The sequence below is a fragment of the Tauraco erythrolophus genome, chromosome 9, assembly GCF_009769465.1.
Source record: "Tauraco erythrolophus isolate bTauEry1 chromosome 9, bTauEry1.pri, whole genome shotgun sequence".
Taxonomy (NCBI): domain Eukaryota; kingdom Metazoa; phylum Chordata; class Aves; order Musophagiformes; family Musophagidae; genus Tauraco; species Tauraco erythrolophus.
The window spans coordinates 36,885,465-36,910,353 of NC_141473.1; the positions used below are offsets into that span (position 1 = coordinate 36,885,465).

General features: G+C 40.8%; 2 protein-coding genes across 6 annotated transcripts; one reads left to right on the forward strand and one right to left on the reverse strand.

Annotated features, from left to right (window-relative positions):
* Positions 1-18: 18 nt before the first annotated feature.
* PBLD (phenazine biosynthesis like protein domain containing) lies at positions 19-17,631 on the reverse strand. Of its 3 annotated transcripts, none has more exons than XM_009988069.2 (9): positions 17,527-17,631; positions 15,117-15,216; positions 9,996-10,094; positions 9,370-9,479; positions 9,178-9,207; positions 8,579-8,667; positions 7,247-7,425; positions 5,387-5,449; positions 19-571 (listed from the first exon to the last, which is right to left on the reverse strand). In XM_009988069.2, exons 1-9 carry the CDS (start codon positions 17,608-17,610, stop codon positions 459-461), a joined length of 867 nt encoding a protein of 288 aa, XP_009986371.2. In that variant the 5' UTR covers positions 17,611-17,631; the 3' UTR covers positions 19-458. The 3 variants fall into 3 exon arrangements, with proteins under 3 accessions (XP_009986371.2, XP_086472780.1, XP_086472781.1); XM_086616655.1 differs by lacking the exon at positions 19-571 and adding an exon at positions 1,973-2,037; XM_086616654.1 differs by lacking the exon at positions 9,178-9,207.
* A 557-nt stretch (positions 17,632-18,188) lies between these two features.
* HNRNPH3 (heterogeneous nuclear ribonucleoprotein H3) lies at positions 18,189-24,842 on the forward strand. 3 transcript variants are annotated; one of them, XM_086616347.1, is made up of 10 exons: positions 18,189-18,358; positions 19,646-19,782; positions 20,317-20,455; positions 21,007-21,194; positions 21,607-21,693; positions 22,045-22,163; positions 23,554-23,689; positions 23,952-24,032; positions 24,116-24,202; positions 24,539-24,842. In XM_086616347.1, exons 2-10 carry the CDS (start codon positions 19,665-19,667, stop codon positions 24,613-24,615), a joined length of 1,032 nt encoding a protein of 343 aa, XP_086472473.1. In that variant the 5' UTR covers positions 18,189-18,358; positions 19,646-19,664; the 3' UTR covers positions 24,616-24,842. The 3 variants fall into 3 exon arrangements, with proteins under 3 accessions (XP_086472473.1, XP_086472474.1, XP_086472475.1); XM_086616348.1 differs by having other exon boundaries at positions 21,007-21,149; XM_086616349.1 differs by lacking the exons at positions 18,189-18,358; positions 20,317-20,455 and having other exon boundaries at positions 19,753-19,782.
* Positions 24,843-24,889: the final 47 nt, after the last annotated feature.

Consider the following 24,889-nt stretch of genomic DNA (forward strand, 5'->3'; position numbering starts at 1 on the left):
GAATGTATGAGCATCATTTCAATATATGACAGAAAAAAGATTTTTTTTTTTTTAAAGACTGTAGTCAGATTTCATGGAGAATGACTGAATATGGAAAAAGTTTGATTATTTTATCACTCAGAAAAGTTTGCAATTCAATCCAGGAAGCAGGAATGGCTTTTAACATGGAATTTGGAAATAAACAGAAGAATCATTTAAAAGCAGAAAAACAAGACAGGTGTCGTTGGACGGTTTCTGAGGTCAGTGTACATATGAAGTGGCAAGATGAAAGTGAAGAAAACAATAGCAAGGATCTTGAAGATTAGAAGTGAGCATTTTCAAGCAATTTTTTAAAATGGACAATAAGTAATCAAAGACTTTTGAGAACAGTGGTGATTCACTGCCTAGAGCTAAGATACAATCAGTATAACATGAATAACTTGAAGGTGTGGGAGATGAAATTGTTAGTGTCAATTTCTTCAGAAAGTCAGGTTTCCTTTTAATACAATAGCAATTTGCCCCGCAATGTCAACTCTTCCATCATTACGCAGTGAGATCTTCAACTCTCCTCCACGGCGAGAACATTGAAAAGCTAAACGGAAACAAGAATTCACAGTTAAAAAACCAGTATCTATCACAAATTATCTAAAAGTCCATGAAAACTCAGGGAAATGAAGCCTCTGCCTACAGAAAGCAAGCACTGTACCAGCGACACCCTGGGTGAATCGCTTGCCTTTACAGACCGAGATTAGCTGAGGGTATATCTCAGACTAGAACTTGTCTATCGAGCCTGAAGAAGACGCTAGTTAATACCAGTAGGGAAGGATAGTTTGCTGTGATGTAGCCAACCAAGTTTCCTTTATATATCTACAGAAGTCTTGAATTCTCCCATTCATGGGATGGACAGTTTCTATAGGTAAGAAGGAATAACGCTGAGTAATATCTGCACAAGAATGAAGAACCACTTCACCACTACAAACATCTGAAGTAGACACTAGGTTCAAAGAATATGTGTAGCTAACGGGTAAACAAAACTCAAGCAGCCAGTGGAAGATGTCTACAAAGAAACATAGATGCTGCTTCACCTGTCACAAACTGAGACCAAATTCTTACACAGACAGGAACAGCTATTGATTTATATAATCCTGAATATATCATTTAATACAGATGGATAAAGTTTAAGTAGAAATTGCCTTCCACTGGTAAATAATTACAAAACTAAACTTTTGCCTCAACTGTTTAGTCATATACAGGTGGGATGATAATGCTCACTTAGCACATGGAGTCTGTCGATTTGTTCAGTACTCCAGTTTTAGCAGCACAACCACTTGATCAGCAAACGGTCTGGTTCAGATGGCATTTAGCAAAGGTTTGAGTTTCGTATAGTGTTGGTTTTGTAGAAGGCTGTAAACAGATGACGAGGCCTTAACGTTCAGTCTCCTTACTCAATGAGTTTCCAACTACCACAAAAGTTGCTCAAAGCAAAAGGGCATGTTTTTCCTCACAAACCCACAGTCTGTAAATTGGGCAGAGATTGTATTCAGATCCCGACAGAGCATAGGATCTCTAACAGATGGCATACATACTGTATGCTTACAATTTCTCAGCCGCATCTGACAAGAAAATTCTTCCTTCTAGCAGTATATGAGATTATCAGACAAAGCAAACACTCCAAAGCTGTGGAAACAGGAGCTATAGAAAGACTGATATTTATACTTTCTGTTCTTTTCCATTTATAGAACTACCAGTTATTGTTTTTTAATTGTCAGAACATCTAGAAATGGACTAATGCCTTCAATTTGAATATTTTGGACACTTAGATCCAGACCATGCAAAATCTGATCAATTATTATTGCCAAGTGGGGATATACAGCTAAACTCTTCCACTCTCTCATGACAGCAGATTTAAATAAAAGAGATTAATTATTTTAAATCTTCAGAAGTTGGTTCAGGTTTTTTTTTTTTTTCTTTAAACGTGGAACCAGTGCTGTCAGTTTCATGGCAGGATTACTGAGACTATTTTGATGCTGGTCCATTTTATTTTATTCTTAAAGAAACCTTCAAAGTAGAAGAAAAAAAAACACAAAAGAAAATTTTACCCAAGCTTATATGAAAATAATACTTCATCTTTTCTTTCACTCGCACAAAAGCACTGATATTTCACACTGTCTGAAGTAAACAGACCTGCACGGAACACTTCAATAACTAGAGGATTTCATTTAATAGCAATGTCTCCAGAGGCATTCCAGCACCTCCGATGTGCACTTGCCTTTTGGATCACAAAGCTGTTGCATGTCCATTCCACGTCTGTATTTACAAGGAATATCTCACACTATATATGCATTTTATATATGTTTTATATAAAAATAAATATGTACATTCTGATCTGCAGAAATAATACAGAATAGCTGAATTCACAGTGCCCTGAGTTCCTCTGTGACTGACCTGAGGCAGAGTGAAGTTTAAAAGTAGGTACAAGGACGGTGAGACTGAGTATGCTGATATCACAGAATCACAGAATCACGCACCACTGCATTCACAAGGCAGCCAGTGGCCTTGTACTAATATTAACCCGTTGTTTTGAGGAGCTTCTTATCAGCCTAGATGTATCTAAATGACCATTGCTTACACAATTTGAGGAGTAATGGATTTTCTTCATGGATTCATATGTTGAATTCCTTATGCATGTTTACAAATGTCATCTTAGAAACATGAAAATTACGTGAAGGGCTGGATACAGAGACAGTTGATAAGTATTGCATTCATTAGTAATTATGAAAGTCTATACATCTGACAGGAGAGACTAATTTTTTTAATATTGCAGAGACTCTTCAAATGAAAAAAAGGCAAGGACTGATACTGAACTCTGATTTAACACTCAGCTTAAATTCAAGGATATGTAAATAGTTTCAAGAAAGATCATAAAGTATTCTACCTTGTACAATGACCAGCAAATTCTCTTTGCAGGTGATGAAGGTGGTAGTGGTTTGAAAATTTGGTCCAATAAAAGTAGGAAGAGAACCCTAACACAGGAAATTATGTCTGATACTTCAGCAGATACACAGCTGACCTCCTCCTTGCAGTCACAATAGTCAGAGAGATCTGACAACAGACTTCATGTTCCTCATTTTTATATTATTTCATATCTGATCTATTTTGCAACTAACAGATCTTTAATTTTATGGAAGAAAATATTCCTTTATTCGTGCAATAAAAGGTATCGGATATTACAGAATCTACTGCGAAGGTTTCTAAAAAGTTAAAAGATGCTCTTATTTATTAATCTTTGGTGATACGGAATCTTCTTGATTGCCAGCCACCTTTCCAAATAATCTCATTAGTAATGGAATTCGCCCCAGTACTACCTGATACCCCTCAGTCACGTGCATGTAAGGAAAACACACATAGAAACCACATGTTGATGAGATGTCAAATGAAATTGTTCTCTTTAAATCTGTTTTGAATTATTTCTACCACAAAGAAGTTCGAGGACATATATGCATGAAACATTGGGGGAAAAAAAAAAAATCTATCTTGTGGTAAGACAGGATTTTTTTCTGTACTCAACACATTAAAGAAGCTGATGACAGTATCGATTGCCTTTGCTGTTTGAGATAGTTTCTCTAAAAGAGGAAAGGGCACAGCACATACAAAATGCTTTCTACTTGTTTTGCATTTTCATATATCACCTAAAAATACAGACGAAATTCCTGTCTGTTCGATTAGTTAAAGAAGCAGTGCCTATAGATGGCACAGAAGAGTTCTAAATTCCACATTAACATCCAAAAATGTCAAAATCTTCTGAGAAACAGCCAGTCCATAAGGATGCACTACCAAAGACAGTTTCTCCTCTTCAGAAAATATATTGAAATTTTCCCCCAACATTATAGAAACTATCACAGATTTGTGTGATGCAAATGCAAACACGAGATCTTTGAAACAGAATGTTAAACCTTTCCTTCAATTCACAATGCAGAAGGTCTCAGTCATTGTGGATTACTGTACTGAGCTGCGGAGTGCAAAGAGATCCTTTAAAAAGCTTATCATTCTCAAGAGAATCCATTTTGAGTTTCATTTGACCAAATAAAGGAAGGCTTATATTCAAGGCAGCTGTTTGTTTGGAAAAGTGATTACTTTTATGGACAAGGAACCTTATCAGATCAAGGATCCAATCTCTGTTCTACACTAAATGTCATCAAAGACTTATTTGTTGTCAGGTGCATGAAGGAATTGTAATCCCCTGCCCCCTTTCAGGGAATCAGACAGGGACTAAGGTATTTCGTATTGCTTCTGTTCTTCCATTCTCTGGCAAAGCACTAGAAACATAAGAAGCAAACAGACACCCAATGCCTCTTTATCTAGTGTTGTCACGTATTAGCAGTGTCTCACTTTTTCCCACCAAGTTCTTCAGCTTCTTGCTTAACAAAAAATATGTGGACCAATAAACATTTCTCACTGATTGAAAGAATACCAGTAAATCTGTTCTTTGACTTCTGAAGTCCAGTCATCTCAAATTCCTTTAAGGCCTAATCATTTAAAAGTAAGACTGAAAATAAAATCACAAACAAATAAAATTTGCCAATGTATCTTGTCCCCATTCTTATATATTTAACGTCAGTCACGTTCCTTCTGTTCTTGTAACATAAGTGACTATTCTTTCTTAAATCCTTCCTTCCTACCATGGAAAAGATCATCATCCTAAGGAAAACTGATCTTCATACCTAAATACATGGATGTATCAAAGTACTATAAAGCACATTCTGTAAGTAGAATCTGAATGTTAAAAATATATCATCTCTTCTTATCTAGCTATAATAACACTAGCTATTCTAAACACTTAAGTTTCCTAAAGAAGTCACTGAAGGGATTAACCTGGAGTAATTCTCAAGAAAATTCCAAAATAACACAGAAACCGTATGACTTTTTTCAATCTCATCTTAATATACACGAGAGGAAAGGAAAACACTGTCCGGATTCTACTGAAAAGTACATATTGTGAATGAAAATACCAGTATCTTTTCCCAATACCCAAAGTGCAAGCCATAAAGACCAGGAAGTAAAGGAAAATTCAATCAAAACACAGAAACAACACAATCTGAAGTTCCCCAAGCTTCAGTTATGATGAAAGGTCTGGAGAACTAAAATCCAAAAGCTGAGATTAAAAACTGCAGAGAGTTACAATCCAGAAAGCAAGACTTCAAACTCCCTGCAGGCATGATGTGTCATGTTGGTGGGTAGGAAAGAAAACAATTTATTAAATATATATGATATAATATTCTATTCATATTGAGAAAATGGATAGAGAGTTATTGCTACAGTTTGGACTGTAGTAGTAATGTAATTTTTCTTTTTTAGTGAGTAGCTTTTACATAAACAGGCAGCTCTGCAAGAAAACAGTTTCTCTTACCAAGCATTTCTTTCTTCCCCAGCTGCTCTGACCAGTAGCTGCTTAAAACAGCATGGGCAGATCCTTAAAAGAAATTGGAAAACAAAGTACAGAATTAAGTTAGAATCACTATCTTATAGAGCAAGCACATTCAAAATGTAAATGCCACAAACAAATCAAATGCTGCGTGTGTGCCTAGGGCAAAAACTCCTAAGAGTTTGCACAGCTGATAGAACTTAAGGCTTTAACATTTCATTTATTTACAATAAAGCAGTATTACTTCCTCATTCTCTGGCTTCAATAGAAATTTTGCCTAGGTGAGGGCTTCGTGATTAGCCACAACTGGTAAGAATTGATAAATAGTACTGATTAAAATACTTAAGCCAAAGTACTCAAAACTTCACCAAAAGTGACAATTCCTAATAACAATCTCAAAATATTAAATTCAAAATACATCTAAACATGATGCTATTCAAAGAAACATGAACAGCTACCCATCAAAAATCCAAACAGGCTTCTGGATATTTTTTAAGAATAGGAATAGATGCATATAAGTCACTGTGTTAAACAGAAGTATTGCCTCTCCCAACAGTTTTAACAATAAAACCTGAGGGTTTTTTTCAGTGTTGAATGCTTGTAAGTATCAGGATGTAACTCAAGGAGACCTTTAAGGTCTCACCACTGCTTCTGAAAACTAAAAGACCAATTTTTTGTTTCTTGACCAACAGATGGCTTAAAAATTTAGGATGATTTCTCAGATTCAGAGTTAGAAATGCTGCTTTGGTCTACATTAGCTGCTGGGGCAAAGACACTCTGCTGGAAACCCTACTGTGAAGCAACTATAATTATCAGGGCTCAAGGACACCAGGACACGCAGCATTATTAAGAAACCATTACAAAAGAAACATAATACAAAGCCATGGCACCGTTAAAAGTATACAGCAATACAATAAAAAGACTTATTTCTGTGAATGAAAGGACACAAAAATATGGAAGAAAACCAACAGTGAGCTATAACAAGCCCAGGAAAATGTCAGATACAGGAAACTGCTAGCTTTTCCTACATAGCAATACTAGTCTTCCCAGAAATCCTAAGTAATGAGCTCTGAGATTAGATATGCCTACCAGACTCTGTACCTGGCTTTATTAGGAAAAAAAGACTGAAAGCTTAAAAAATAACTGAAATACATGGCTTATATTTCTTTGTAAACCTTTCTTTCTGCTAGGACTGCTGAGTAACAAGCATCATTCCAATAAAGAAAGTTTTCTCTTTATTTAGCAAAACATTTAAAGAGCATTTTCTACTAAGTTCTCAGCTGACTAATAATTAACCTATGATTAACTGATGCCTAAGCAAATAACATAATTCTGCAGCAATCATCATCACACCTACTGCGTGGAACATCAAGCGAATGGGCAGAGAACTAGCCTTCCCACCCCTTAATATACAACTAGCTGAATTCATATTATTCATAGGCCTGAGAATATCCACAGTAAGTGTCATGAAACGAGAGGAGATCTCAGCTGAAGTACAAAAAAACAACCCAGAACACCAACAGAAGTGCATATGAACTTCTACTGCAATACTCATTCAATAACAAACTAGTCTCTCACCTTTCTCTAACTGGAATACTTCAGGGAAAAGACCTGAAAAAGACACAGGAATATCTGGCCTGATGACAGGGAGAAACTAATTTTTTTCTAAATGAGCTGGCATCAGTCATGAAAGTTTTCGGTTTAATGAGCACACTCCTGTTGTCCACACAAACAGTAATTGAGAAGAGAGACTCCAAGGTACAAAACCAGATTCATGAAGTTTAATAAGAACTTCCTAATTGAAACGAAACAAGAGTAAGAGTCACTTTTCAAACAAACACATACCTGTAACAGGGTCTTCCAGAACTCCATTCCAAGGCGCAAAATATCTGGAGTAAAAATCATGGCCTTTATCTTTTCCACTGGAATTTCCCTTAAGAGTGAGTATGAGTCCTTTGACCTTTCCCGTCTTCTCAACTGACAAAAAGCGTTGTGCACTCACTTGCAGTTCTTCCAACACAGACCTTGAATATAATGACAGAATTTTAATAGCCCATATTCTTCATTTCACATTAATTTAAGCATTGAAAAGAAACAGAAACAGAAAACTACAAAATCATCTTCTCTATAATCTCAAAACAGGTGTGGTAAAATGTTAGAGGAGACAAGATTGTCCTCCCAATGCCATTTGACAAAAGACTACCCTGAGCATAATACACTCCAGGTGAGCAGAGAAAAAAGTTCAAGCCGTGCATTTCCTATTTATTTCTCAAACCAGAACAACCTGGAATATTAGGTACAAAAACGTACACTTTTGTTTCAACATTTTAATCATTGAAATAAATGTTTCATCACTACAGAATGCAAAGAATAAGCACTCTACCTCCTTTCAGAGCAAGCAAACAACTAACACCATCCAGATCTTCGCGGAATTATAAAGCACTCTACAACAGTCTCAAGCCTGTGAAGTTGTAGATACCTCCCTACAAAATAAAGTCTGAAAGAGTGAAACCAGTAAGCACTCAGCTGAGAATATTTTTGTCTCCCCACTAGCCCAATCTTTAAATATTAGTTAGGCCAAACCTCAAGTGAAAATAATAGTAATTTAGCCTGATTAAAGAACTTGTGTTTTGGCAATATATATCCAAATCCTACTTGACTTAACAATGAAATTCAGCTCTCTGAGATTAACAAATGCTTTCCAATCATTTGAATTGGAATTTCTTCTATAAAGCTACTCACAATGCTGTTAAGTACGTGTAAACAGATTACAGTCAAACAAGCATAATAATCCATGCCATTCTGTCACCGTGCCCTGTCTTACTAAGAGGACCCCTATAGCTAAGCAACTATTAATTCTTCATCTGAGAAACAAGACTCCTAATTTCCTGCTAGGTTACGGGGTCTTTTTTTAACTCAGATGGATGGGGAAAACACACCATTGTTAAAACTGTTTCCTACAACTGCTTTTCTTGGAGATCATTTCAGATTGATCTTATTCAGCTTTGCTGATTCCATAAGCTCACATGAGAAGATAAAATAACTATTTAACACAGGAGTTTAAATCAGAGTGTTTAATAACCACCTGTTTTAAAACTAGATAAAAGAGCCTAGTATGGAAGGAACAGAGGTTAAACAAGCACACTTGATTATTTAAAAAAAAAAAGCATAAGACACCTTTCATAAGCATCACTGAGGCGGACTAAGAGTTTCTTTGTGTCAGGAGAATAACGGAGATCTTGAACAATCATGTCACCAACAGCCGCCTGGTGGAAAAGTTAAGAGACATTGGAATATGAAATATTATTTCCTTAACATTTTTGTCAAGCAAATTCCCTGCTAGAACGGGTCTTATGCAAGGTCTGTCATGCAGCCCACGAGTATATGCAAACAAGAAAAGTAAATGCACTAAGTGCATGAATGGATTCGGGTAGGTGCTAAGAGCTCTGTATATTTCAACTTGTAAAGAAATTCAGGGACCTAGAGGAGGGTAAAGACACTGGATGGCCCTCACATGCATACAACAGGCTGAAAATGCTACTGAAGTAAATACTGACACTCTAGCCAACGGTAGTGGGATGCAAAAGTTCAATGGCACCATTTTGGAGAACTCCACTTCCTGAGCTGCTTGGCTCAGACCTTTAAAGTTTAGTGTTTCAAGCTCAGAAGTACATCAAGCAATGCCATGTTGCCACTTTTCCGCCATTTCAATACATAAAAACAAGTATGGCTACTATAAACGTGCTTCTAAGACCACATATAGATTCTGCTTTTACCTTTATTAACTCTGCTACTTCCTGAAGTACCTGAAGAAAAAAAAAAACCAACAAAAACACACTGTAAAAACCAGAACATATATGTGTATGTATCCATCCAACTATAAACAGACCGATATACTCAGATACACACATACATACATAAACATGTACTTTCCTTGAAAGCTTTTAATGAATAAAATTTTGACCGACCTGTGGGTAGGTTGTGTAAAGTGGTAAGTCTAGGACAATACGATCTTCCACTTGTCTGGCTTTTAATTCCCCACTCAGCGTCACAAACGTGAGAATCGAACTTGTGTTTTCTAGAAAGAGAACACTGTAACATTATCATACATAAGAATTTGAATCTAAATTATTATAGCTCTTAGAGTCGTTCAGCATATTCAGAAAAAGTTAGTTATGCAGCTAAACTACAGTAAACATGTATTTTGAGGCAAAATTCCCAACTAAATAATCTGCTGAGGCTAATAAACACAGCACTTGCCAGTGAATCTATCCTGCATGTTGCAAGAAGGAATGGGAATTTCCTTTTAGCAGAAAGAGCAATATTCCCTATTCATCAAATTCTACTGTACCTCTCCCAGATGATATCTGCATATGTAGCACTTTTCTTAAACAAGAGCAATAGTAGGGCATTGGAATCCGAGGGTAGGCATCAGACTACAGAGCAGTTGTAAAAGACAATACCTCAGGTATCTTCATATGTGATCTCTAAATGTTCTGAATACTTAACTGCCTTTGTTGTAGAAAGCAGAGAGCTTACTGCTTAGAAGTAAATTTTCTAAAAAGTTATAGTAATAAATAGCCTGTAAACATACTTTGTATGTGAAACAACACAGCAGAGGCTGCAAGTGTAGCATGACCACAGAGAGGAACTTCATTGGTTGGGGTGAACCATCTGAGTCCAAAGCAAGAACCTTAAAAATAAAGTTTATTTAGTGTTATTAAGTGGAAGAAGTCTATTTCTTCAATTTATCTCAAAACTTTATAGAGAGTGATGATATTTCAGTTAATCAAAATGTATGTTATAATCAGTCTTGGTCTTAAACACACTCGTAGGAACCCGGTTTGTACCAATTTTGGAACAAATATTGCTTTTGAGTCAGGGCAACAACAGACTACCACTAAGAGAGGAAAGATATTTGTTACAAGAGCAAAGGGGCTGCAGAGTAGAAATGCCCACCGGCCTAGGCACTACGCCTGGAGACTCGAAGCATCCCCAAGAAGTGTAGTTGGCACCTTTGAAGCGCTGCTGTGTAGCTAGAATATGAGAGACATGCTGAGATATCATCAGACACCAAGGCCAGTGAAGATGGAGTGGGAGAAGGTCTGCTGGAGCTGAGATTCCCCTGCAGCCCATGGTGAGATGGCAAGTGCCTCCCCTGCAGCCCATGGAGATTAACAGTGGAGCAGAGATCCACTCGCAGCCCATGGAAGACCCCACGCTGGAGTAGAGACGCCTGTGCCTAAGGGAGGTTGTAGACTGTCGGCTTGAGAAGGACTCCCCATGCTGCTGGAGACTGATGACGATGCAGAGATGCATCTAAAGTCCATGGAAAACAAAACCAACAAACCGTAACAGTAACTTGTCACCTGAAAATGTGAAAAACAGTCTGGGAAAAGGGGAAAACATCCTCAGAAAATAAGGACTGGATAACTGTCACTGGCTGTACTAACTGAAAGAACAGGAAAACAGTCTGGAAAAATAAAAATTGGTCTGAGAGAACAGAAAACATCATTATCATCTATTGGCTGTTCCAGGGGAAAACTAGTAACAGCATCTATTGGCTTCTTGAGGCGGTGTTGTCCTACATCCTCTTAAATCTCTATAATACAAAAATTACCTAATTTTTTACCCAAAGCGGAGCTTCTGTCTCTGAGAGCTTTCTGTGCTGCACATATTTTTCCCTTTCCTAAACAGGTCTGCACGAACTTTCTATAAGATCACGGACATCTGCTGGCGACACACGGCTGACTCCAAACTCCATGACACAGATCATCTTTGAAGTGAGACACTCTTGTTTTACTGGTCCCTCTCTGGGCCCATTTCTGGGCTCGGTTTGGTTTGTCCTCGCACTCCTGGGATAGCTGGGTCCCCTTCTGGGCTCTGTTTCTCATCCTCCCTGGAATCTATTTAATGTCCTTGGTACCACATATACACCTATAAGCAATCTATCGTAAGTGTATCTACTGTTATACTATTGGTAAGTTTAATTATTGACTAGAGATAAATTTGTTGCAACCCGTAATATTATACATACTTCTTGCTGCTGTTATTGATTCCTGCTATACCACTGATCAATGATAATAATTCATAATAGCTTGAGCAAGATACATATAAATTCAGTTTATTAATCATAGGTATACTTGCTAGTGGTGATTTTTGTGGTATTTGTGGTAATCTGTGATGAAGTAGAGAATTTAGAAGATAAAGCCTCCATGTCCTTTTGTATTATGGAGTCCTAAGAAATCACAATCTCTATACAGCTGCAGCCTAGGGTACCCTTCAGGTACTAAAGATAGTTTTGTTGGTATGATGGAATCTGTACCAGAGCTAGGTCAATTATGAATTATTTTGCTTAAACCTCCAAGCAAATCTGGTAAAAGCCTCTAAAGTATACTAACCCTTCTTTCACTAGAAATCATATTTCTCTTTGTTGTTTAAAAAAATTGGAACCCAAGTGCACTATACTTGGTTTCCTGTAGTTTTTGCAGAGTTCTTGCACCATGGCATTTAAGATGATGCTTATGAAAATATATTTCAAGTGAATAATTACCATCTAAACACAACTAAAAGGTGCCAAAAGAAACAAATGATATTAAAAAAAAAAACAAACAAGTCTTGTCATTGCCCCTGTGAAAAATTAGTGCATTAAAGTCAGAGTCTCCTATTTAACAAAAACAAATAGAATCCCAACAAAACCCAGTGGATGAAACTAATGGACATGGGAGACAAGTGCTCTGAGACACGGCAGACACGGAACCCAGCTGTGAGCCTGCCCTGTGGTGTTAATGCACTCCCCCAAGTGGAAATGGTGGCTGAAAGCAGAAGGAAATGGACCAAATAGAGCCAGACAAACTGTGACCCAGAACACCCGCCTGGATGTTTGAGACATATAGTTGTACTAACACTGAGAAGACATCTTGTATCTTGAATTACTGTATCTCTAAAATAATGTAGATTTTTTAAAATTAAAATTAAATGAAATGCACTGATCTCAAACTCATACTCCTGCAAAAATACACTCTTTGTCCAGGAGCCCATACTACACCAATTGATGTTCCAGAAGCAGATGATAGTCTCATAAATGACATTCTGACATTCCTGGTCTCCTCTTACTCCCACCACCCCTCAAATACACGCATTCTCAGGTGTAGTTCAGTGACTAAATTCCTTCAAAAAAAACCTGTGCACCTCTTTGGCAGCTGCATGTCCAATGCCACAAGCTCTAATCCCATTAATATCAAAAGCACTTCAACAAGAAAGAAGCCAGTGTTTTATATGCTGTTGGATATGGATGACTTGAAAATAAACAAATGTATTAAACATACTGGCAAGGTGTTAACATGAAGAATGTTGACATGAAAAATGAAAAGCATTATCATCTCGTGATTCAAGCACTTAGTCTAACCCTAAAACGCATTCCAATTTATTAACAATGGGAGTCAGTGATGATCGTTACCACCTCAAGAAAATCCTCTTTTAATTACAAAGACTGTACAAAATTCCACTCCCTGAACAAACAATCAAATGATAACAAACAGTTCCTTTGCATACCGTTGTAGGGCCCCTTTCAGACACCAAACAACCCCAAAGCTGTGTATCTCTACCACTATGTCGTGTCAAAGCGAGGGCAGGCCAACACCATACCTTAACCTGGCATCTAACTCCAGGCCAGTGGGATTCCAGCCCCTCGGCTCACGCCACCACACAACCGCAAAGTGAGCGGATTCAGCTGAAAACTCATCCACAGAGCGATTTTGACTGGATTCTGTATGTGTCTGACATTTCTATCTTATTTAGCGTCTCTCTGCTTCCTCTCCCATCATATATACATGCCGTACCAAAGAACTCCAGTGAAGTCCCTCCGCTCAAACTAATCAAATGAGCAGCCTGATATGTTTGTTTTGGGCAACTTCGGATTTCCCAGTTTTGTTCGAAACCTGTATTTTCCAGTATTGGCTCCACACATAGTTTGTAAGATTTGCAGTCTTGTGTGTACGGAATGAGCATGTTCTGTCTCTATTCTGCTTGTATAGTAAGAAATTATCTCAGCAGTAATGGAAGCATTAACTGAAGGATCTTTGCATAATATTTTTAGGAGACCTTCTACATACAACTTGCTTATTTAGTAAAAAGCACTAAAACAAATGGTCTAATTTATGAATAATAAATGTATATTGTAAAATTAATTTGATATGCAGCACAAACACTTTAAAGAATCCATGTGCAAAAGACTAATTATTATTATCTTAAGATAGATCACAACTCCAAATTTTGCTTTGGCTGGCTGTGCTGGGTTTATGTGATAGGGTTTTGGTAATAGGCCAGGGGCTGCAGAGATAGCCCCTGTAAGAAGCTGCAAAAAGCTTCCCAGGCTCCAAAAGCAGCCAGACCAGTCTCTGGCCAGGTCAGAACTCCCTCCCCTCAGGCCAGGGCCGAACTAATCAGCACCTCTGCGAATTCCCTGTTTAAGACGGGGACAAAGGAGCCTGAACTGGGCTGGATCTACAGAGAAGAGAAGGGGAACGCAGGGAGCTGGCCCCCCACCCCGGTCTCCCAGACAGGCAGCTGCCCACACTGGGCCACTGCCACTCGACTGGAGATGGCCACGGCGGCGCAGCCTGGAGAGCTCTGAAGCACCCCACTCCCAAGGCGCCCGCTGGGTGGAGTTCTTCCTGGGGGCACTGCCAAGGTTCATTGGGCCAGTTGGGTCCAGTGCCGCTGTAGCAAAGAGAGGACTGAGATATGAGAGAAACGACTACACAGACACCAAGGCCAGTGAAGATGGAGTGGGAGAAGGTCTGCTGGAGCTGAGATTCCCCTGCAGCCCGTGGTGAGATGGCAAGTGCCTCCCCTGCAGCCCATGGAGATTAACAGCGGAGCAGAGATCCACTCGCAGCCCATGGAAGACCCCACGCTGGAGTAGAGACGCCTGTGCCTAAGGGAGGTTGTAGACTGTCGGCTTGAGAAGGACTCCCCATGCTGCTGGAGACTGACGATGAAGCAGAGATGCATCTAAAGTCCATGGAAGACCCCACGCCAGAGCGGGTGGCAGGTCCCTAAGAAGTCATGACTCTGCCCGCACTAGAGCAATCTGATGGGTAAGGATTTCATCCTGCAGGAAGGACTCATGTTGGAGAAGTCTGTGGACTGTCCCATGAGGAGGGGATCCATTGGAGCAGGGGAAAAGTGTGTAAGGAGTCCTCCTCCTTTAAGAAAGGAGTTGCCGAAACAACATGTGACGAACTGACCTGCAACCTCCCCATTCCCAATCCCCCTGCACCACTGGGGAAGGAGGTAGAGCTGGGAAGATGGGAGGAAGGTGTTTTTCTAAGATCTGGCTTTGTTTTTTTTGTTATCCTCTCAAGTAACCACTAAGATCTGGCTTTGTTTTTTTGTTATCCTCTCAAGTAACCACTAAGGAATTAAATTGATTTATCCCCAAGATGAGTCTGTTTTGCCTGGGGCCATGGTTGGTGGGTGATCCCTCCCTGTTCTTATCTCGACCCTCAGGCCTTTTGTTACATTTCTCTCTATTCCCCCTCACTGAGCGGAGTGGGAAGAGGCAGCAAGACCAACCCACATGGCAGTTTAGCTGCTGGCTGGCTAAACCACAACACTGTCATACAAATTAGCACCATTCCTTATAAATGCCCCCCCCAGTGTCTTCCTATTCCCTCATAAAAGACTTTGGTGGTTGAACAGAACCACTCACTTTTTGTAAAATCATCTCCAGGGTGCAGTTTTCTGATGAAAGCAGTTTCTGAAAGGTTCATTTCTGTTGCGATTTTTTGGTGCAAACCTTCATCCAAGTCCTAATGATGAAACAACAAATCCAATTAAAAGCAGGCCAAAAAATGCAGAATCAACCCGTCATATAAATAAATTAATTTCATTTTCTATCATGTAATAAAACATGATTCACTTTTAGTTCAAAATACCTTCTGAGACTTAAAAAATCTTTAAGTATAAAATGGGATAACTAGTTCAATCATTGTGATACATAGGCATTTCTAATGTCTGTTCTATTAGTTTACAAATTCTTGGAATACATGGAAGATAAAATCATCAAAAACCCTAAACTTAGTCTTTCCATGAACACAAATCTTTTTTTAAAGTTATGATTAAAGTCACACTGAGAAGTCATTATTAACATAACCTAAAAATAACTACAACTCTCTATTTATAACTCTGAAAAACCCATGCCAGCAAGAAGTTTGTACTCCTGGCTAGGGCAATGGCCAAGATGGCTGATCAGTGCTTACAGCTGTACCCTCGATACTACTCTTTAAACAATAGAAACAATATGCTAGGTCAGTAAAAGCTGAGAGGAGTTAAATTGCAAAACAAAACTGCTGGAGCTCACTACATTCTGCTCTAACTGCCTGCAGATTTAAACCAGTGAATGCTGATCCCAGGATACACGAGTTGTAGTAATTGTATAAAATTCTACCTCACCCTTGTTCCACTGCTCGTTCCCCACAATTATGCTGACTGGCCAGCTCTGAAAATCTGATCTTTAAATTACTGAAACATAAATGAAACAAAGTACTGAGTGGACCTGGTCCGGTTCAACCTCTGATAGATAAAAATTAGCCCTGCTAACTTTACTTATTTCCCTTAATAACTTTAATTCTTTTCTGTCAATGATATGACACAATGACTGATATGTATCATAGACCTGTATTTGCAGAGTGAATTCTATTAGGTGAAACAGTATTCTAACTTTTTACAGGAACAGCATCTCTCCTTTATTCCAGGAAAATAGTTCTGTCAATTACTCCAAAGATACTAAACCAGAACAAAGACCAACCAAAACATTATTAAAAACAATAGAACTTTATAGAAATACTGCCATCCTGTGGCACTTCTGAAACACAGAAAGGGCTTATTTTGCCATTCCTGCACTACTCCCAACGGTTTTTGTAAAGTGTCTGCTGAGACTCTGAAGGGAACAGAGACCAGAAATATTGCTAGCTGCACTATGCTTTCTTGGAGCTTAGCAAAAAATTATGCATTAGAATCTCTGCTTTAACTGAATCTCAGCTTTGACACTAAAGCCTCTAGCCCTAAGTAATGCAGAAAAAAACTTTAAAATTGCAACACTCCAAAGGCAACATGCAAATAAGTTGCCCTCACAACACATTAATGTAATAACATAAAATTAATATATTAATAATGCAATTAGAAGCTCATAGTTTTAAAGCAAGCTCATTCTGCAAGGGAGTATTTAGATTTTAGAGGGCAAAAATACCTCTGAAGTGAAATGTTCTGTCATAACTTTAGCTGATCTAGCAAGTAGGCTATATTGTACGAGACCTGAATAGGCTTAGGAACATTTAGAAAGGATTCGTATTGTCAGTACAAGCTATTGCCATTGACTGCTCTACATATATTTTCATACTTACAATTTTCATCAAGTTTTACTATACAATTAATATACAAGGCCTATAAATTTCTCGTCCAGTTTAATAATTAGCTTTTGGTCGAAATTGTCAACAGTGGACCATTCAGTACCAACTGTTCATAACACCTTGATGAGGAGGATGACTGCTGCGAACTGCACTAAAACTACCATGAAACTTTGAAGTAATAAAAACTGGCTGTTTAAACTTGGCTAAAGCTGAACCTGACACACTAACAGTAAAAGAATCAGATCCAGGTCTATACTCTCCCTCTTTTCTTCCATAGAAAGAAAAAAAAAAAAAAAAAAAACGGGGGAAAAAAACCCACACTAAACCCAAAACTCACACTGTTAACACTTCATTCAAAACTATTGGGTACTGATCCTCCGTTACTGTATTTTCTTTCAGAGATTTCATTCTGAATCCTCTGGTTTAAGAAATTAAGTTCTTTTTTACTTAAATCAGAATAAAAGCAGGATATTTCTTAAAAAAAAAAACCACAAAAAAATACACAGCTTGTCTTGTACGAAATAGTTCTGATGGAAAAAGAGTATCTCTGTGCTAATTCCTCTGTATTCTGGAGCCAGGGCAAACAACGCTTGCCAGCAGAACTCCTGAATAAAGGAAGCAAAGCCTGACGCAGCGCTGAGTGCTGAGGTGAAGTACAGAACGGTAAATGTCTCTGCAGTCCCTCATAAAGTAGTTATTTTTCAAACTTACATTTTCGAGCAGACAAACTGCAGCGGGATTTCCAGAAAATGGCCGGTTTGTAAACGCATCAACTGTAAAAATGGGAATTTGCATTGCCGTGTGCGCCTACTTCGTCTTACGCTGTTCTCCTCAAGGTACTTTCTAACCTGTTTCACCCCCAGGCGACGGCAGAACTCTGGGTTAATGTTTCCCAGAAGGCAGGAGGAGCCAGCGGCCCGCCATCCCGTCACTTCCGAGCACATTCCCGGATTCAATCCTCCTTTCACCCTCCTGGCGCTCCGCACTGATCGTTTCCAATTCCATAACATAGATTTTTAACCTCCCTCTGGCACCGCTTGCCACCCGCTCCAGAGCGCTCCCGCGGGCCCTTCCGCCGCGGGGCACGCACGAAGGCAACGCCCCTGGGTCCGGCCCGCCGCCGCTTTACCGCCGCGGAGACGCGGGCAGCCATCGCGTGTGCCTACACCGGACAACCATCCCCACCCTCCCTCACGAACCCCCCCGCCTCAGAGCACGCTTGGCGCCAAGCGAACGCCGTCCCAGGGCGCATGCGCGCCGGCGCCCTTCAGCCACAGCCCGAGCAAGGAACGGGCGGGAGCGTCCCCGTCCGCCGCGCATGCGCCGTCGCTGCTTTCTCTAGAGGCGCGCATGTGCTGGTGCCGCCCAGCCGGAGCCGAGGAGCGCGGCGCGGCTATCGCGATACTTGCGCAGCCGGGACGCCATCCTGCCTATCTCCGTTGCGTAGGTCTCGGTCCCGCCGGCCGCTTGGGAGTAAGGAGGAGCTTCCTTGCCGGCAGAAGCTCCTGCCGGAGCACGTCGAGGGGTGCGCGAGGGTCTCCTGGTGAGCGGAGCGGGAGAGCGGGCTGAGCGAGCCGCAGCTGGGCCCGCCTGCGGTGCCCGCAGGCGAGGCGGCGATAGCGGCGGCTGTTCGGGCCCGGAGGCGGGCGGGCTGTTCCGCCTGCCGGCGCGGTGTCGGGGCTGGCGCCCGCCTGCGGGAGCCGCGGGCGGCGGCGCCGCTGGAGGAGGGCGTGGGGAGGGGGCGGCGCGGCGCCTCTCCGCGGAGCCTCGTTTCGAGCGCGGCCGCCATTTTGAGTGGTGGAGTTGCGGGCGGCGGCGGCCCCAGGAGAGCGGCGTGCGGCGGCGAGGGGCTTCCGGCGGGCTCCCGAGCGGCTGAGGCTGTGCGAGTGGAGGCCAGGCAGCTCCTCCGAGGCGGAGAGGTGGCAGCGGGGCGCGGCGGGGAGCTGGGCGGGTGCGGGGGAGGCGGCCCTGGGGAGGCGCGGTAAATGGCGCCGCGGAGCGAGCGGCGAGTCAGGGCCGCGATTTTGGCGGTAGTCGGCGCCGCGGGTCGGAAGGACGGCGGCGGAAAAGAGGGGAGGGGTGTCGCTCCGCGGCGGAGGGAGGCGGTGATGGCGGTTCCGCCGCCGCTGTGGTTCGGCGGCCCATTGTGGGGCCTTCCCGGTACCCCGCCCCCCTCCCCGCTCCCTCCTCAGCCAAGGGCGGCGCGCGCACCCGCCAGCGCGGGAGCCGAGGCGGCGGCGCGAGGCCGACCGGCCTCCGTCCCTCACCGCGGTGTCGGTGCGCCGGGCCCGCCCCGCCGCCCCTCAAGGCGATCCTGCGGTTCCCCGTCTTGTCCCGCGCCCTTTTAATTCGAGCTAGCGCATCGCCGGTGTTTCCTGAAAAAAAAAAAAACAAAAACAAATAAAAAAACAACGGGAAGCGGGGCCGGCGGCGCTTTGTCTGCAGACAAAGGAAGGCCTTGCGTTTCCACGCAGGAGCCGCTGTGTGGTTCCTATCCCTGCCTCAGCTGTCACGCTTGGAAGGAGCCCCATAAATAACGAACATCACCCCGCGCACACAGAACCGTACCGCACGGATGTAGGATGTACTCTGAGTAAATAACGGGCTTTATGTGCCGCGCCTGCCCACGTGCTGCCTTCTCTCTGAGGGGTCGGAGGGGGGGCTTAGATGTCTGCCTGCTGTAGGTATGACAAAGTACAGTTTTAATTACATAACAGAAATAAAGCTCGTTATCCAGAATATTAGATATCCGAAGAAAAACTACCAAATTTCTTTTGAGGGGAGGGGCTTAGGCATATATGGAGTCTCAAAATTTTTCCTTTTTTTTTAGAGTTTGATATACATAAAAGATGGACTGGAGTGGAAAGCATAACGGGCCAAATGATACAACTAATGATGGAACAGTGGTACGACTTCGAGGCTTGCCATTTGGTTGCAGCAAAGAAGAGATTGTTCAGTTTTTCCAAGGTATCTCTAGTATAGTCAAAGTAACAGTGACTGGATTTTCTTGTATCTTCTACACAGTGTTTTGCACATTTTAATTTGTAATAGCTATTAATGGGGGTGGATGGGAGGGATTATGTTAAATTAGTTTATCATAAGTAAGAATTATGCCCTGTAAATGAAGTACAAATTAACCATAGATGTAGTGAAACACAGTATGTATCTAATTCTGTCGAGGTGGTAAACATATTATGCATATTGGAATAATCTGAATGTTAGTGCTGGGATCAGTTAAATTGCTTGATTGGTAGCTATGTTTTCTTCGTGTAACTTAGGTGGTTTTATTTTTGCATAGTTTAAACAGAAAAGAATTACGGCTAAAACCATAAATGTTTAATGCAAGATCATGGGCTTGTATTGTTGGGTGATGGGGGAAACAAGGTGGTTTTCTTTTTCGTTGTTGTTGTTTAGCTGTGCTTTAAGTATTTGCTGCAGATGGGAATGTTTCAGCCTTTAACACTGTTCCCCTTGATGGGGTTATTTGTCCTTGGGTTAAAGGGTTGGAAATCGTGCCAAATGGGATAACATTGACGCTGGACTACCAGGGGAGAAGCACAGGGGAGGCCTTCGTGCAGTTTGCTTCAAAGGAGATAGCAGAAAATGCTCTGGGGAAACACAAGGAAAGAATAGGGCACAGGTGGGGATGGAGAGTTTGGGATGGTGTTAAATCTTTATTTTTGGGGGTTGTGGGTCAGTAATGCTTTTGGGGGGGTTGGGGACCATTATATGGAACTGGCTGTTGTTAAGATATTTTTTTTTATAACTGATCCTAAGTTAACTTGGGGAATACAGTAGATTTGGGGGGGTGGGGGAGACAGTATTGCTCTGGGTAGTTTGCTAAACTCAGAAAACTGTTTCAATCGTTCTTGCGTAGGGGAATTTGTGATAAATGCTAGACATTGTTTTTCCACAGTATGTTTCTCATACTGGAAAGACATGTTTTATGCTTAACTTGTACAGCTAGAATTTTCACGTAGCCATTTTTGCCACTGTATAAAGTGTTTGGGTTTTGTTTTTATACACTTAAGATTCTTACGGTTTTGAGGAGAAACTTAAGTTGTATGGTATCTCTAGTCACTTCTATTGGATTGTATGTTTAGTCATAGAAAACGTAGTATGGCCTTTTATAATATTCAGACAGCTTATGCGTGTATTCTCATTGGTACCTTGAAAATCCTCTTTTATTAGATACATTGAAATCTTCAAAAGTAGTAAGAGCGAAATCAGAGGATTCTCTGACATGCCAAGAAGAATGATGGGACAACAACGACCTGGACCATATGATAGACCATTAGGAGGAAGAGGGGGTTATTATGGAGCTGGGCGTGGAAGTATGTATGACAGAATGCGTCGAGGAGGTGGTGGATATGACGGTGGTATGTTTATCTAATGAATGGAGGTTCTGTTGTCAGTTTCATGTTTCTGACATCTTTGTCAAGAAATAAAGAAATGGCAGTAGCTGCAGTACCTGTTAGGTTTGACACACTTATCTCCAAGAAATTTTTGCTTGTAATGTATTGAAAAACATGGGTTAGTGTTTAAGATTAATGGGAATAATATGGAAACTGTATTTTCAGCAGAATTTGATCTCACTTGCATGTTTCAGTCTTTTTGCAATATATAAGGAAATTTACGTTTGCACTCTGTCCAGAAATCCAGGTTTAACACTGTGTAGAGGCTGTCTGCAAACTTCTGGGTGCCCAAAGACTGAAAAATTGAGTCTTGTGCATCGCTCTGTGAATTTTGAGTCATAATGTAATCGTTCCTTTCTCTCTCTCTGTTGCACAGGATATGGTGGCTTTGATGATTACGGTGGCTATAATAACTATGGCTATGGAAATGATGGCTATGATGACAGAATGAGGGATGGGAGAGGTAAAAAATATATTTTACCTTTTTTTAGTAGTTTAAAAAGATTTTGATACCATTTGAGTTGTAAGACATGGTGTTTCCAAGACAGAAATAAGTCGTTTATTCATGGCCTTATTTTCTAAAGAAAGAAAGTTGGTTTTAAAAACAGGAGGGAATTTGGGAATATAAGGAAGAGGTAAATACATTACTTAGGGTGTCTTCTGGTTAAGGTTTGGGTTGATACACGGGAAGTGTAAACATCACATTCAGTGGTATAAAGTCAGTGTGTTCAGAAGAACAGCAGTAATGGCTTTTCTGGCTTTTCATTACGATCTTACAGGTGTGTGGTTTTGTTTGTTTTGGGTTTTTTAATAGGCATGGGAGGACATGGCTATGGTGGAGCTGCAGATGCAGGGTCAGGTTTCCATGGTGGTGGTCATTTTGTTCACATGAGAGGACTGCCTTTCCGAGCAACGGAAAATGATATCGCTAATGTAAGTATAGTGGGAAAAGGGGCTTTCTGTCGGCAGGAGTTAGCATGTTCTTGTCTTTCCCATTCCAAACTTGGTTCAAGTTCTCAGACAAGGGATTTGATAGCTCTAATATATCTGCTGAGTAAAGTCACATTGTAAAATGTGAGTTTTACAAAGCTTAGTAGTAAATGAGGTTTTATAAAGGTGTAATGACTGAGGTAAGATTACGGAAGGAGTCAGACAAATCATATGTAACATTAATCTCTGTACTCTCAGTGTTCTCATTTCCCTAAAAGGTGTATTGGACAGAGAACGGTTGTTGCAATCGTTATCCTCGTTTTCTGTCTTTCAGAAGTTTAAGTTTAACTGAAGTTTTATATTTTTTTGGAAGAGCAATAGCAGATGTGAAACTTTGATTGTTGTCTGTGTATTTGTATATCGATCTGAGACTTGTTTTAGGAGGGACAGAGAGGGAGAGCTGCAGGGAGCTGTGTTCAGTCAGAGGGAAAGGTATCCCATTACTTGCAGGAGATCCAGGTGGCAGATAAAAGCCTATCTGCAAGACTTTGGGAATACGTTCTTCCGTCAGTATAGATGTGTGTGTAGGTGGGGAGAAAAGTTTTCCTGGGATTTAAGGCCTGGTTTAAACATAGCCTCTCTCCAGAGGGGGCTCCATCTTTAATTGCACCTATATAATATATGTGCAGAACTCCATTCTTAAGCTTGTGCTTGTTTTGTGTTTTTTTTTTTTTTTTTTTAATTTTGTTTTAATTGTGCTATGTTTTGCTCTATCAGTTTGCTAGTATTCTTTAGTCTAAAGATGGTGAGAAGAAGGGCCAGATTTCAGGGTTTGATTTAGAGCATGTTATTGCAAGTTGATGAGTAGCACACCAGTAGTATACCAAAGGTTCGTTTGCATTTGCTGTTTGGTAAAAAAGGCTGTTGGTCAGAAATACCGCTATCTCTCTTTGAGTTCTGTAGCACGGAAGACAGGCATCATTTTTTGGATTACATAAATACGTCCCTGCTGTGAGAAATTTATTTGGCTCTACTTCTTCCAAAACCAAGTAGTTATTTTCCTTTTCCAGGATGGCACCGTGGTAGAACTTGTTGCTTAAAGTGGTGCACTTGGGCAGGAATTTTTGTTTGTATCTTTGTTTTTAAAGAAAGCTCCTCAAGCTCTGGAGCTGGAGCTCTTCAATTAGTGTAGTAACAATAGATTGCAAATGTGGGCTGACCTGATGTTGAAGGTCTGCTATCACTAAGTAATGCGTTGGAAATGAGGAATTAAATTTATGTGGTAGGATGAGATGACATTAATGCAGTGTTCCACTAACCACTAAAGTGGAAAGAAAAGCACCTGGCTTGAATTCTGCATTAATGTGGTTTTTTTTGTTGTTTTTATTCTTAGTTTTTCTCACCATTGAATCCTATAAGAGTTCACATTGATATTGGGGCAGATGGAAGAGCCACAGGAGAGGCAGATGTGGAATTCGTAACACACGAGGATGCAGTAGCTGCCATGTCAAAGGACAAAAATCACATGCGTAAGTGTCGTATTCACCTTGTGTTCATTGACCAGGCTTTAGCAGGGGTATGTATAAGAGTAAACCAAACGTAAGGGTTTAAATGGCACTTAAGTTGCTGTGCAGTAAATGTACAACTCGTGAGACTTTTGCCATTTATCACATTTCGGACCCGCTTCTTTTGGGCTTCTGACTGTTACTTGTAAGGTGGGGTTTTTGGCCTTGTGTTTCTGTGCTGGTTTCTGAAACAAAATACCAAGTCATGCTTTTTTGTTTCCTACAGAACATCGATATATTGAACTATTCCTGAATTCCACTGCTGGAGGCGGATCTGGAATGGGAGGCTATGGCAGAGATGGAATGGGTACGCATCAGTTCCAGACTTAGCTGACGTTTTGCCAAGTGTAGGAGTTGCAGGCTTGTAACGATGCACTTTCTGCTTTTCAGATCAAGGTTACGGCTCCGTTGGTAGAATGGGAATGGGTAGCAATTACAGTGGTGGATACGGAACTCCTGATGGCTTGGGCGGATACAGTAAGTATAAAAGTTCTGTTTTAAATGTATTCCTTGAAAATGTTGCTATGTCCGTCTGCTGACGGACCGTCAGGAAGGGTGGTGGGATTTGTGTGCTGTGGGGCATTTGTGCTGGGAGAAAGGGAAGGAGGGTTGTGGTTTAATTTAAACTGTCAATAAATCACTTGGGGTTTTACGCATTTTGCTACTGCAGCAAATGCTTGTTTAGAAAATAGTGCTGAAGTACTTTTATTTTAGTATGAGTTAAGTCACATTCAACTGACTGTTCTGTATTACCCATCACATTTTTTCTTTTTTTAAGGTATGTATGCGTGACCTTGTGTCAATTGTTTGCAGGTCGTGGCAGTGGAAATAGTGGAGGTTACTATGGGCAAGGCAGTATGGGTGGAGGAGGATGGCGTGGAATGTATTGAAGGATAGCCTTGCTTCTGCAAAACATCCTGGAAGAAACAGTCTCTGGTCTACTAGACTTTCTTACAAAATTTAATTTCTTTTGTATTTTAAGAACTTTATAATGACTGAAGGAATGTGTTTTCACAACATTATTTGGTAAGCAACAGATTGTGATGGGAAAATCTGTTTTCTGTAGGTTTTATTTGTTGCATACTCTGACTTTAAATAAATTTTTATATTCAAACCACTGATGTTGATACTTTTTATACTAGTTACTCCTAAGGATATATTACA

Bases quoted from the DNA above. Each gene is read 5' to 3' on its own strand.
- PBLD (XM_009988069.2), bottom strand. From the start codon at position 17,610: ATGCAAATTCCCATTTTTACAGTTGATGCGTTTACAAACCGGCCATTT. The intron at 9,480-9,995 runs GTATGTTTACAG...TTCTCTTTCTAG, and splicing joins TGTGTTGTTTCACATACAAA to AAAACACAAGTTCGATTCTC. The intron at 7,426-8,578 runs GTGTCTTATGCT...ATTATATTCAAG, and splicing joins CTCAGTGATGCTTATGAAAG to GTCTGTGTTGGAAGAACTGC.
- HNRNPH3 (XM_086616347.1), top strand. From the start codon at position 19,665: ATGGACTGGAGTGGAAAGCATAACGGGCCAAATGATACAACTAATGAT. The intron at 21,694-22,044 runs GTAAAAAATATA...GTTTTTTAATAG, and splicing joins CAGAATGAGGGATGGGAGAG to GCATGGGAGGACATGGCTAT. The intron at 24,033-24,115 runs GTACGCATCAGT...TCTGCTTTTCAG, and splicing joins CTATGGCAGAGATGGAATGG to ATCAAGGTTACGGCTCCGTT.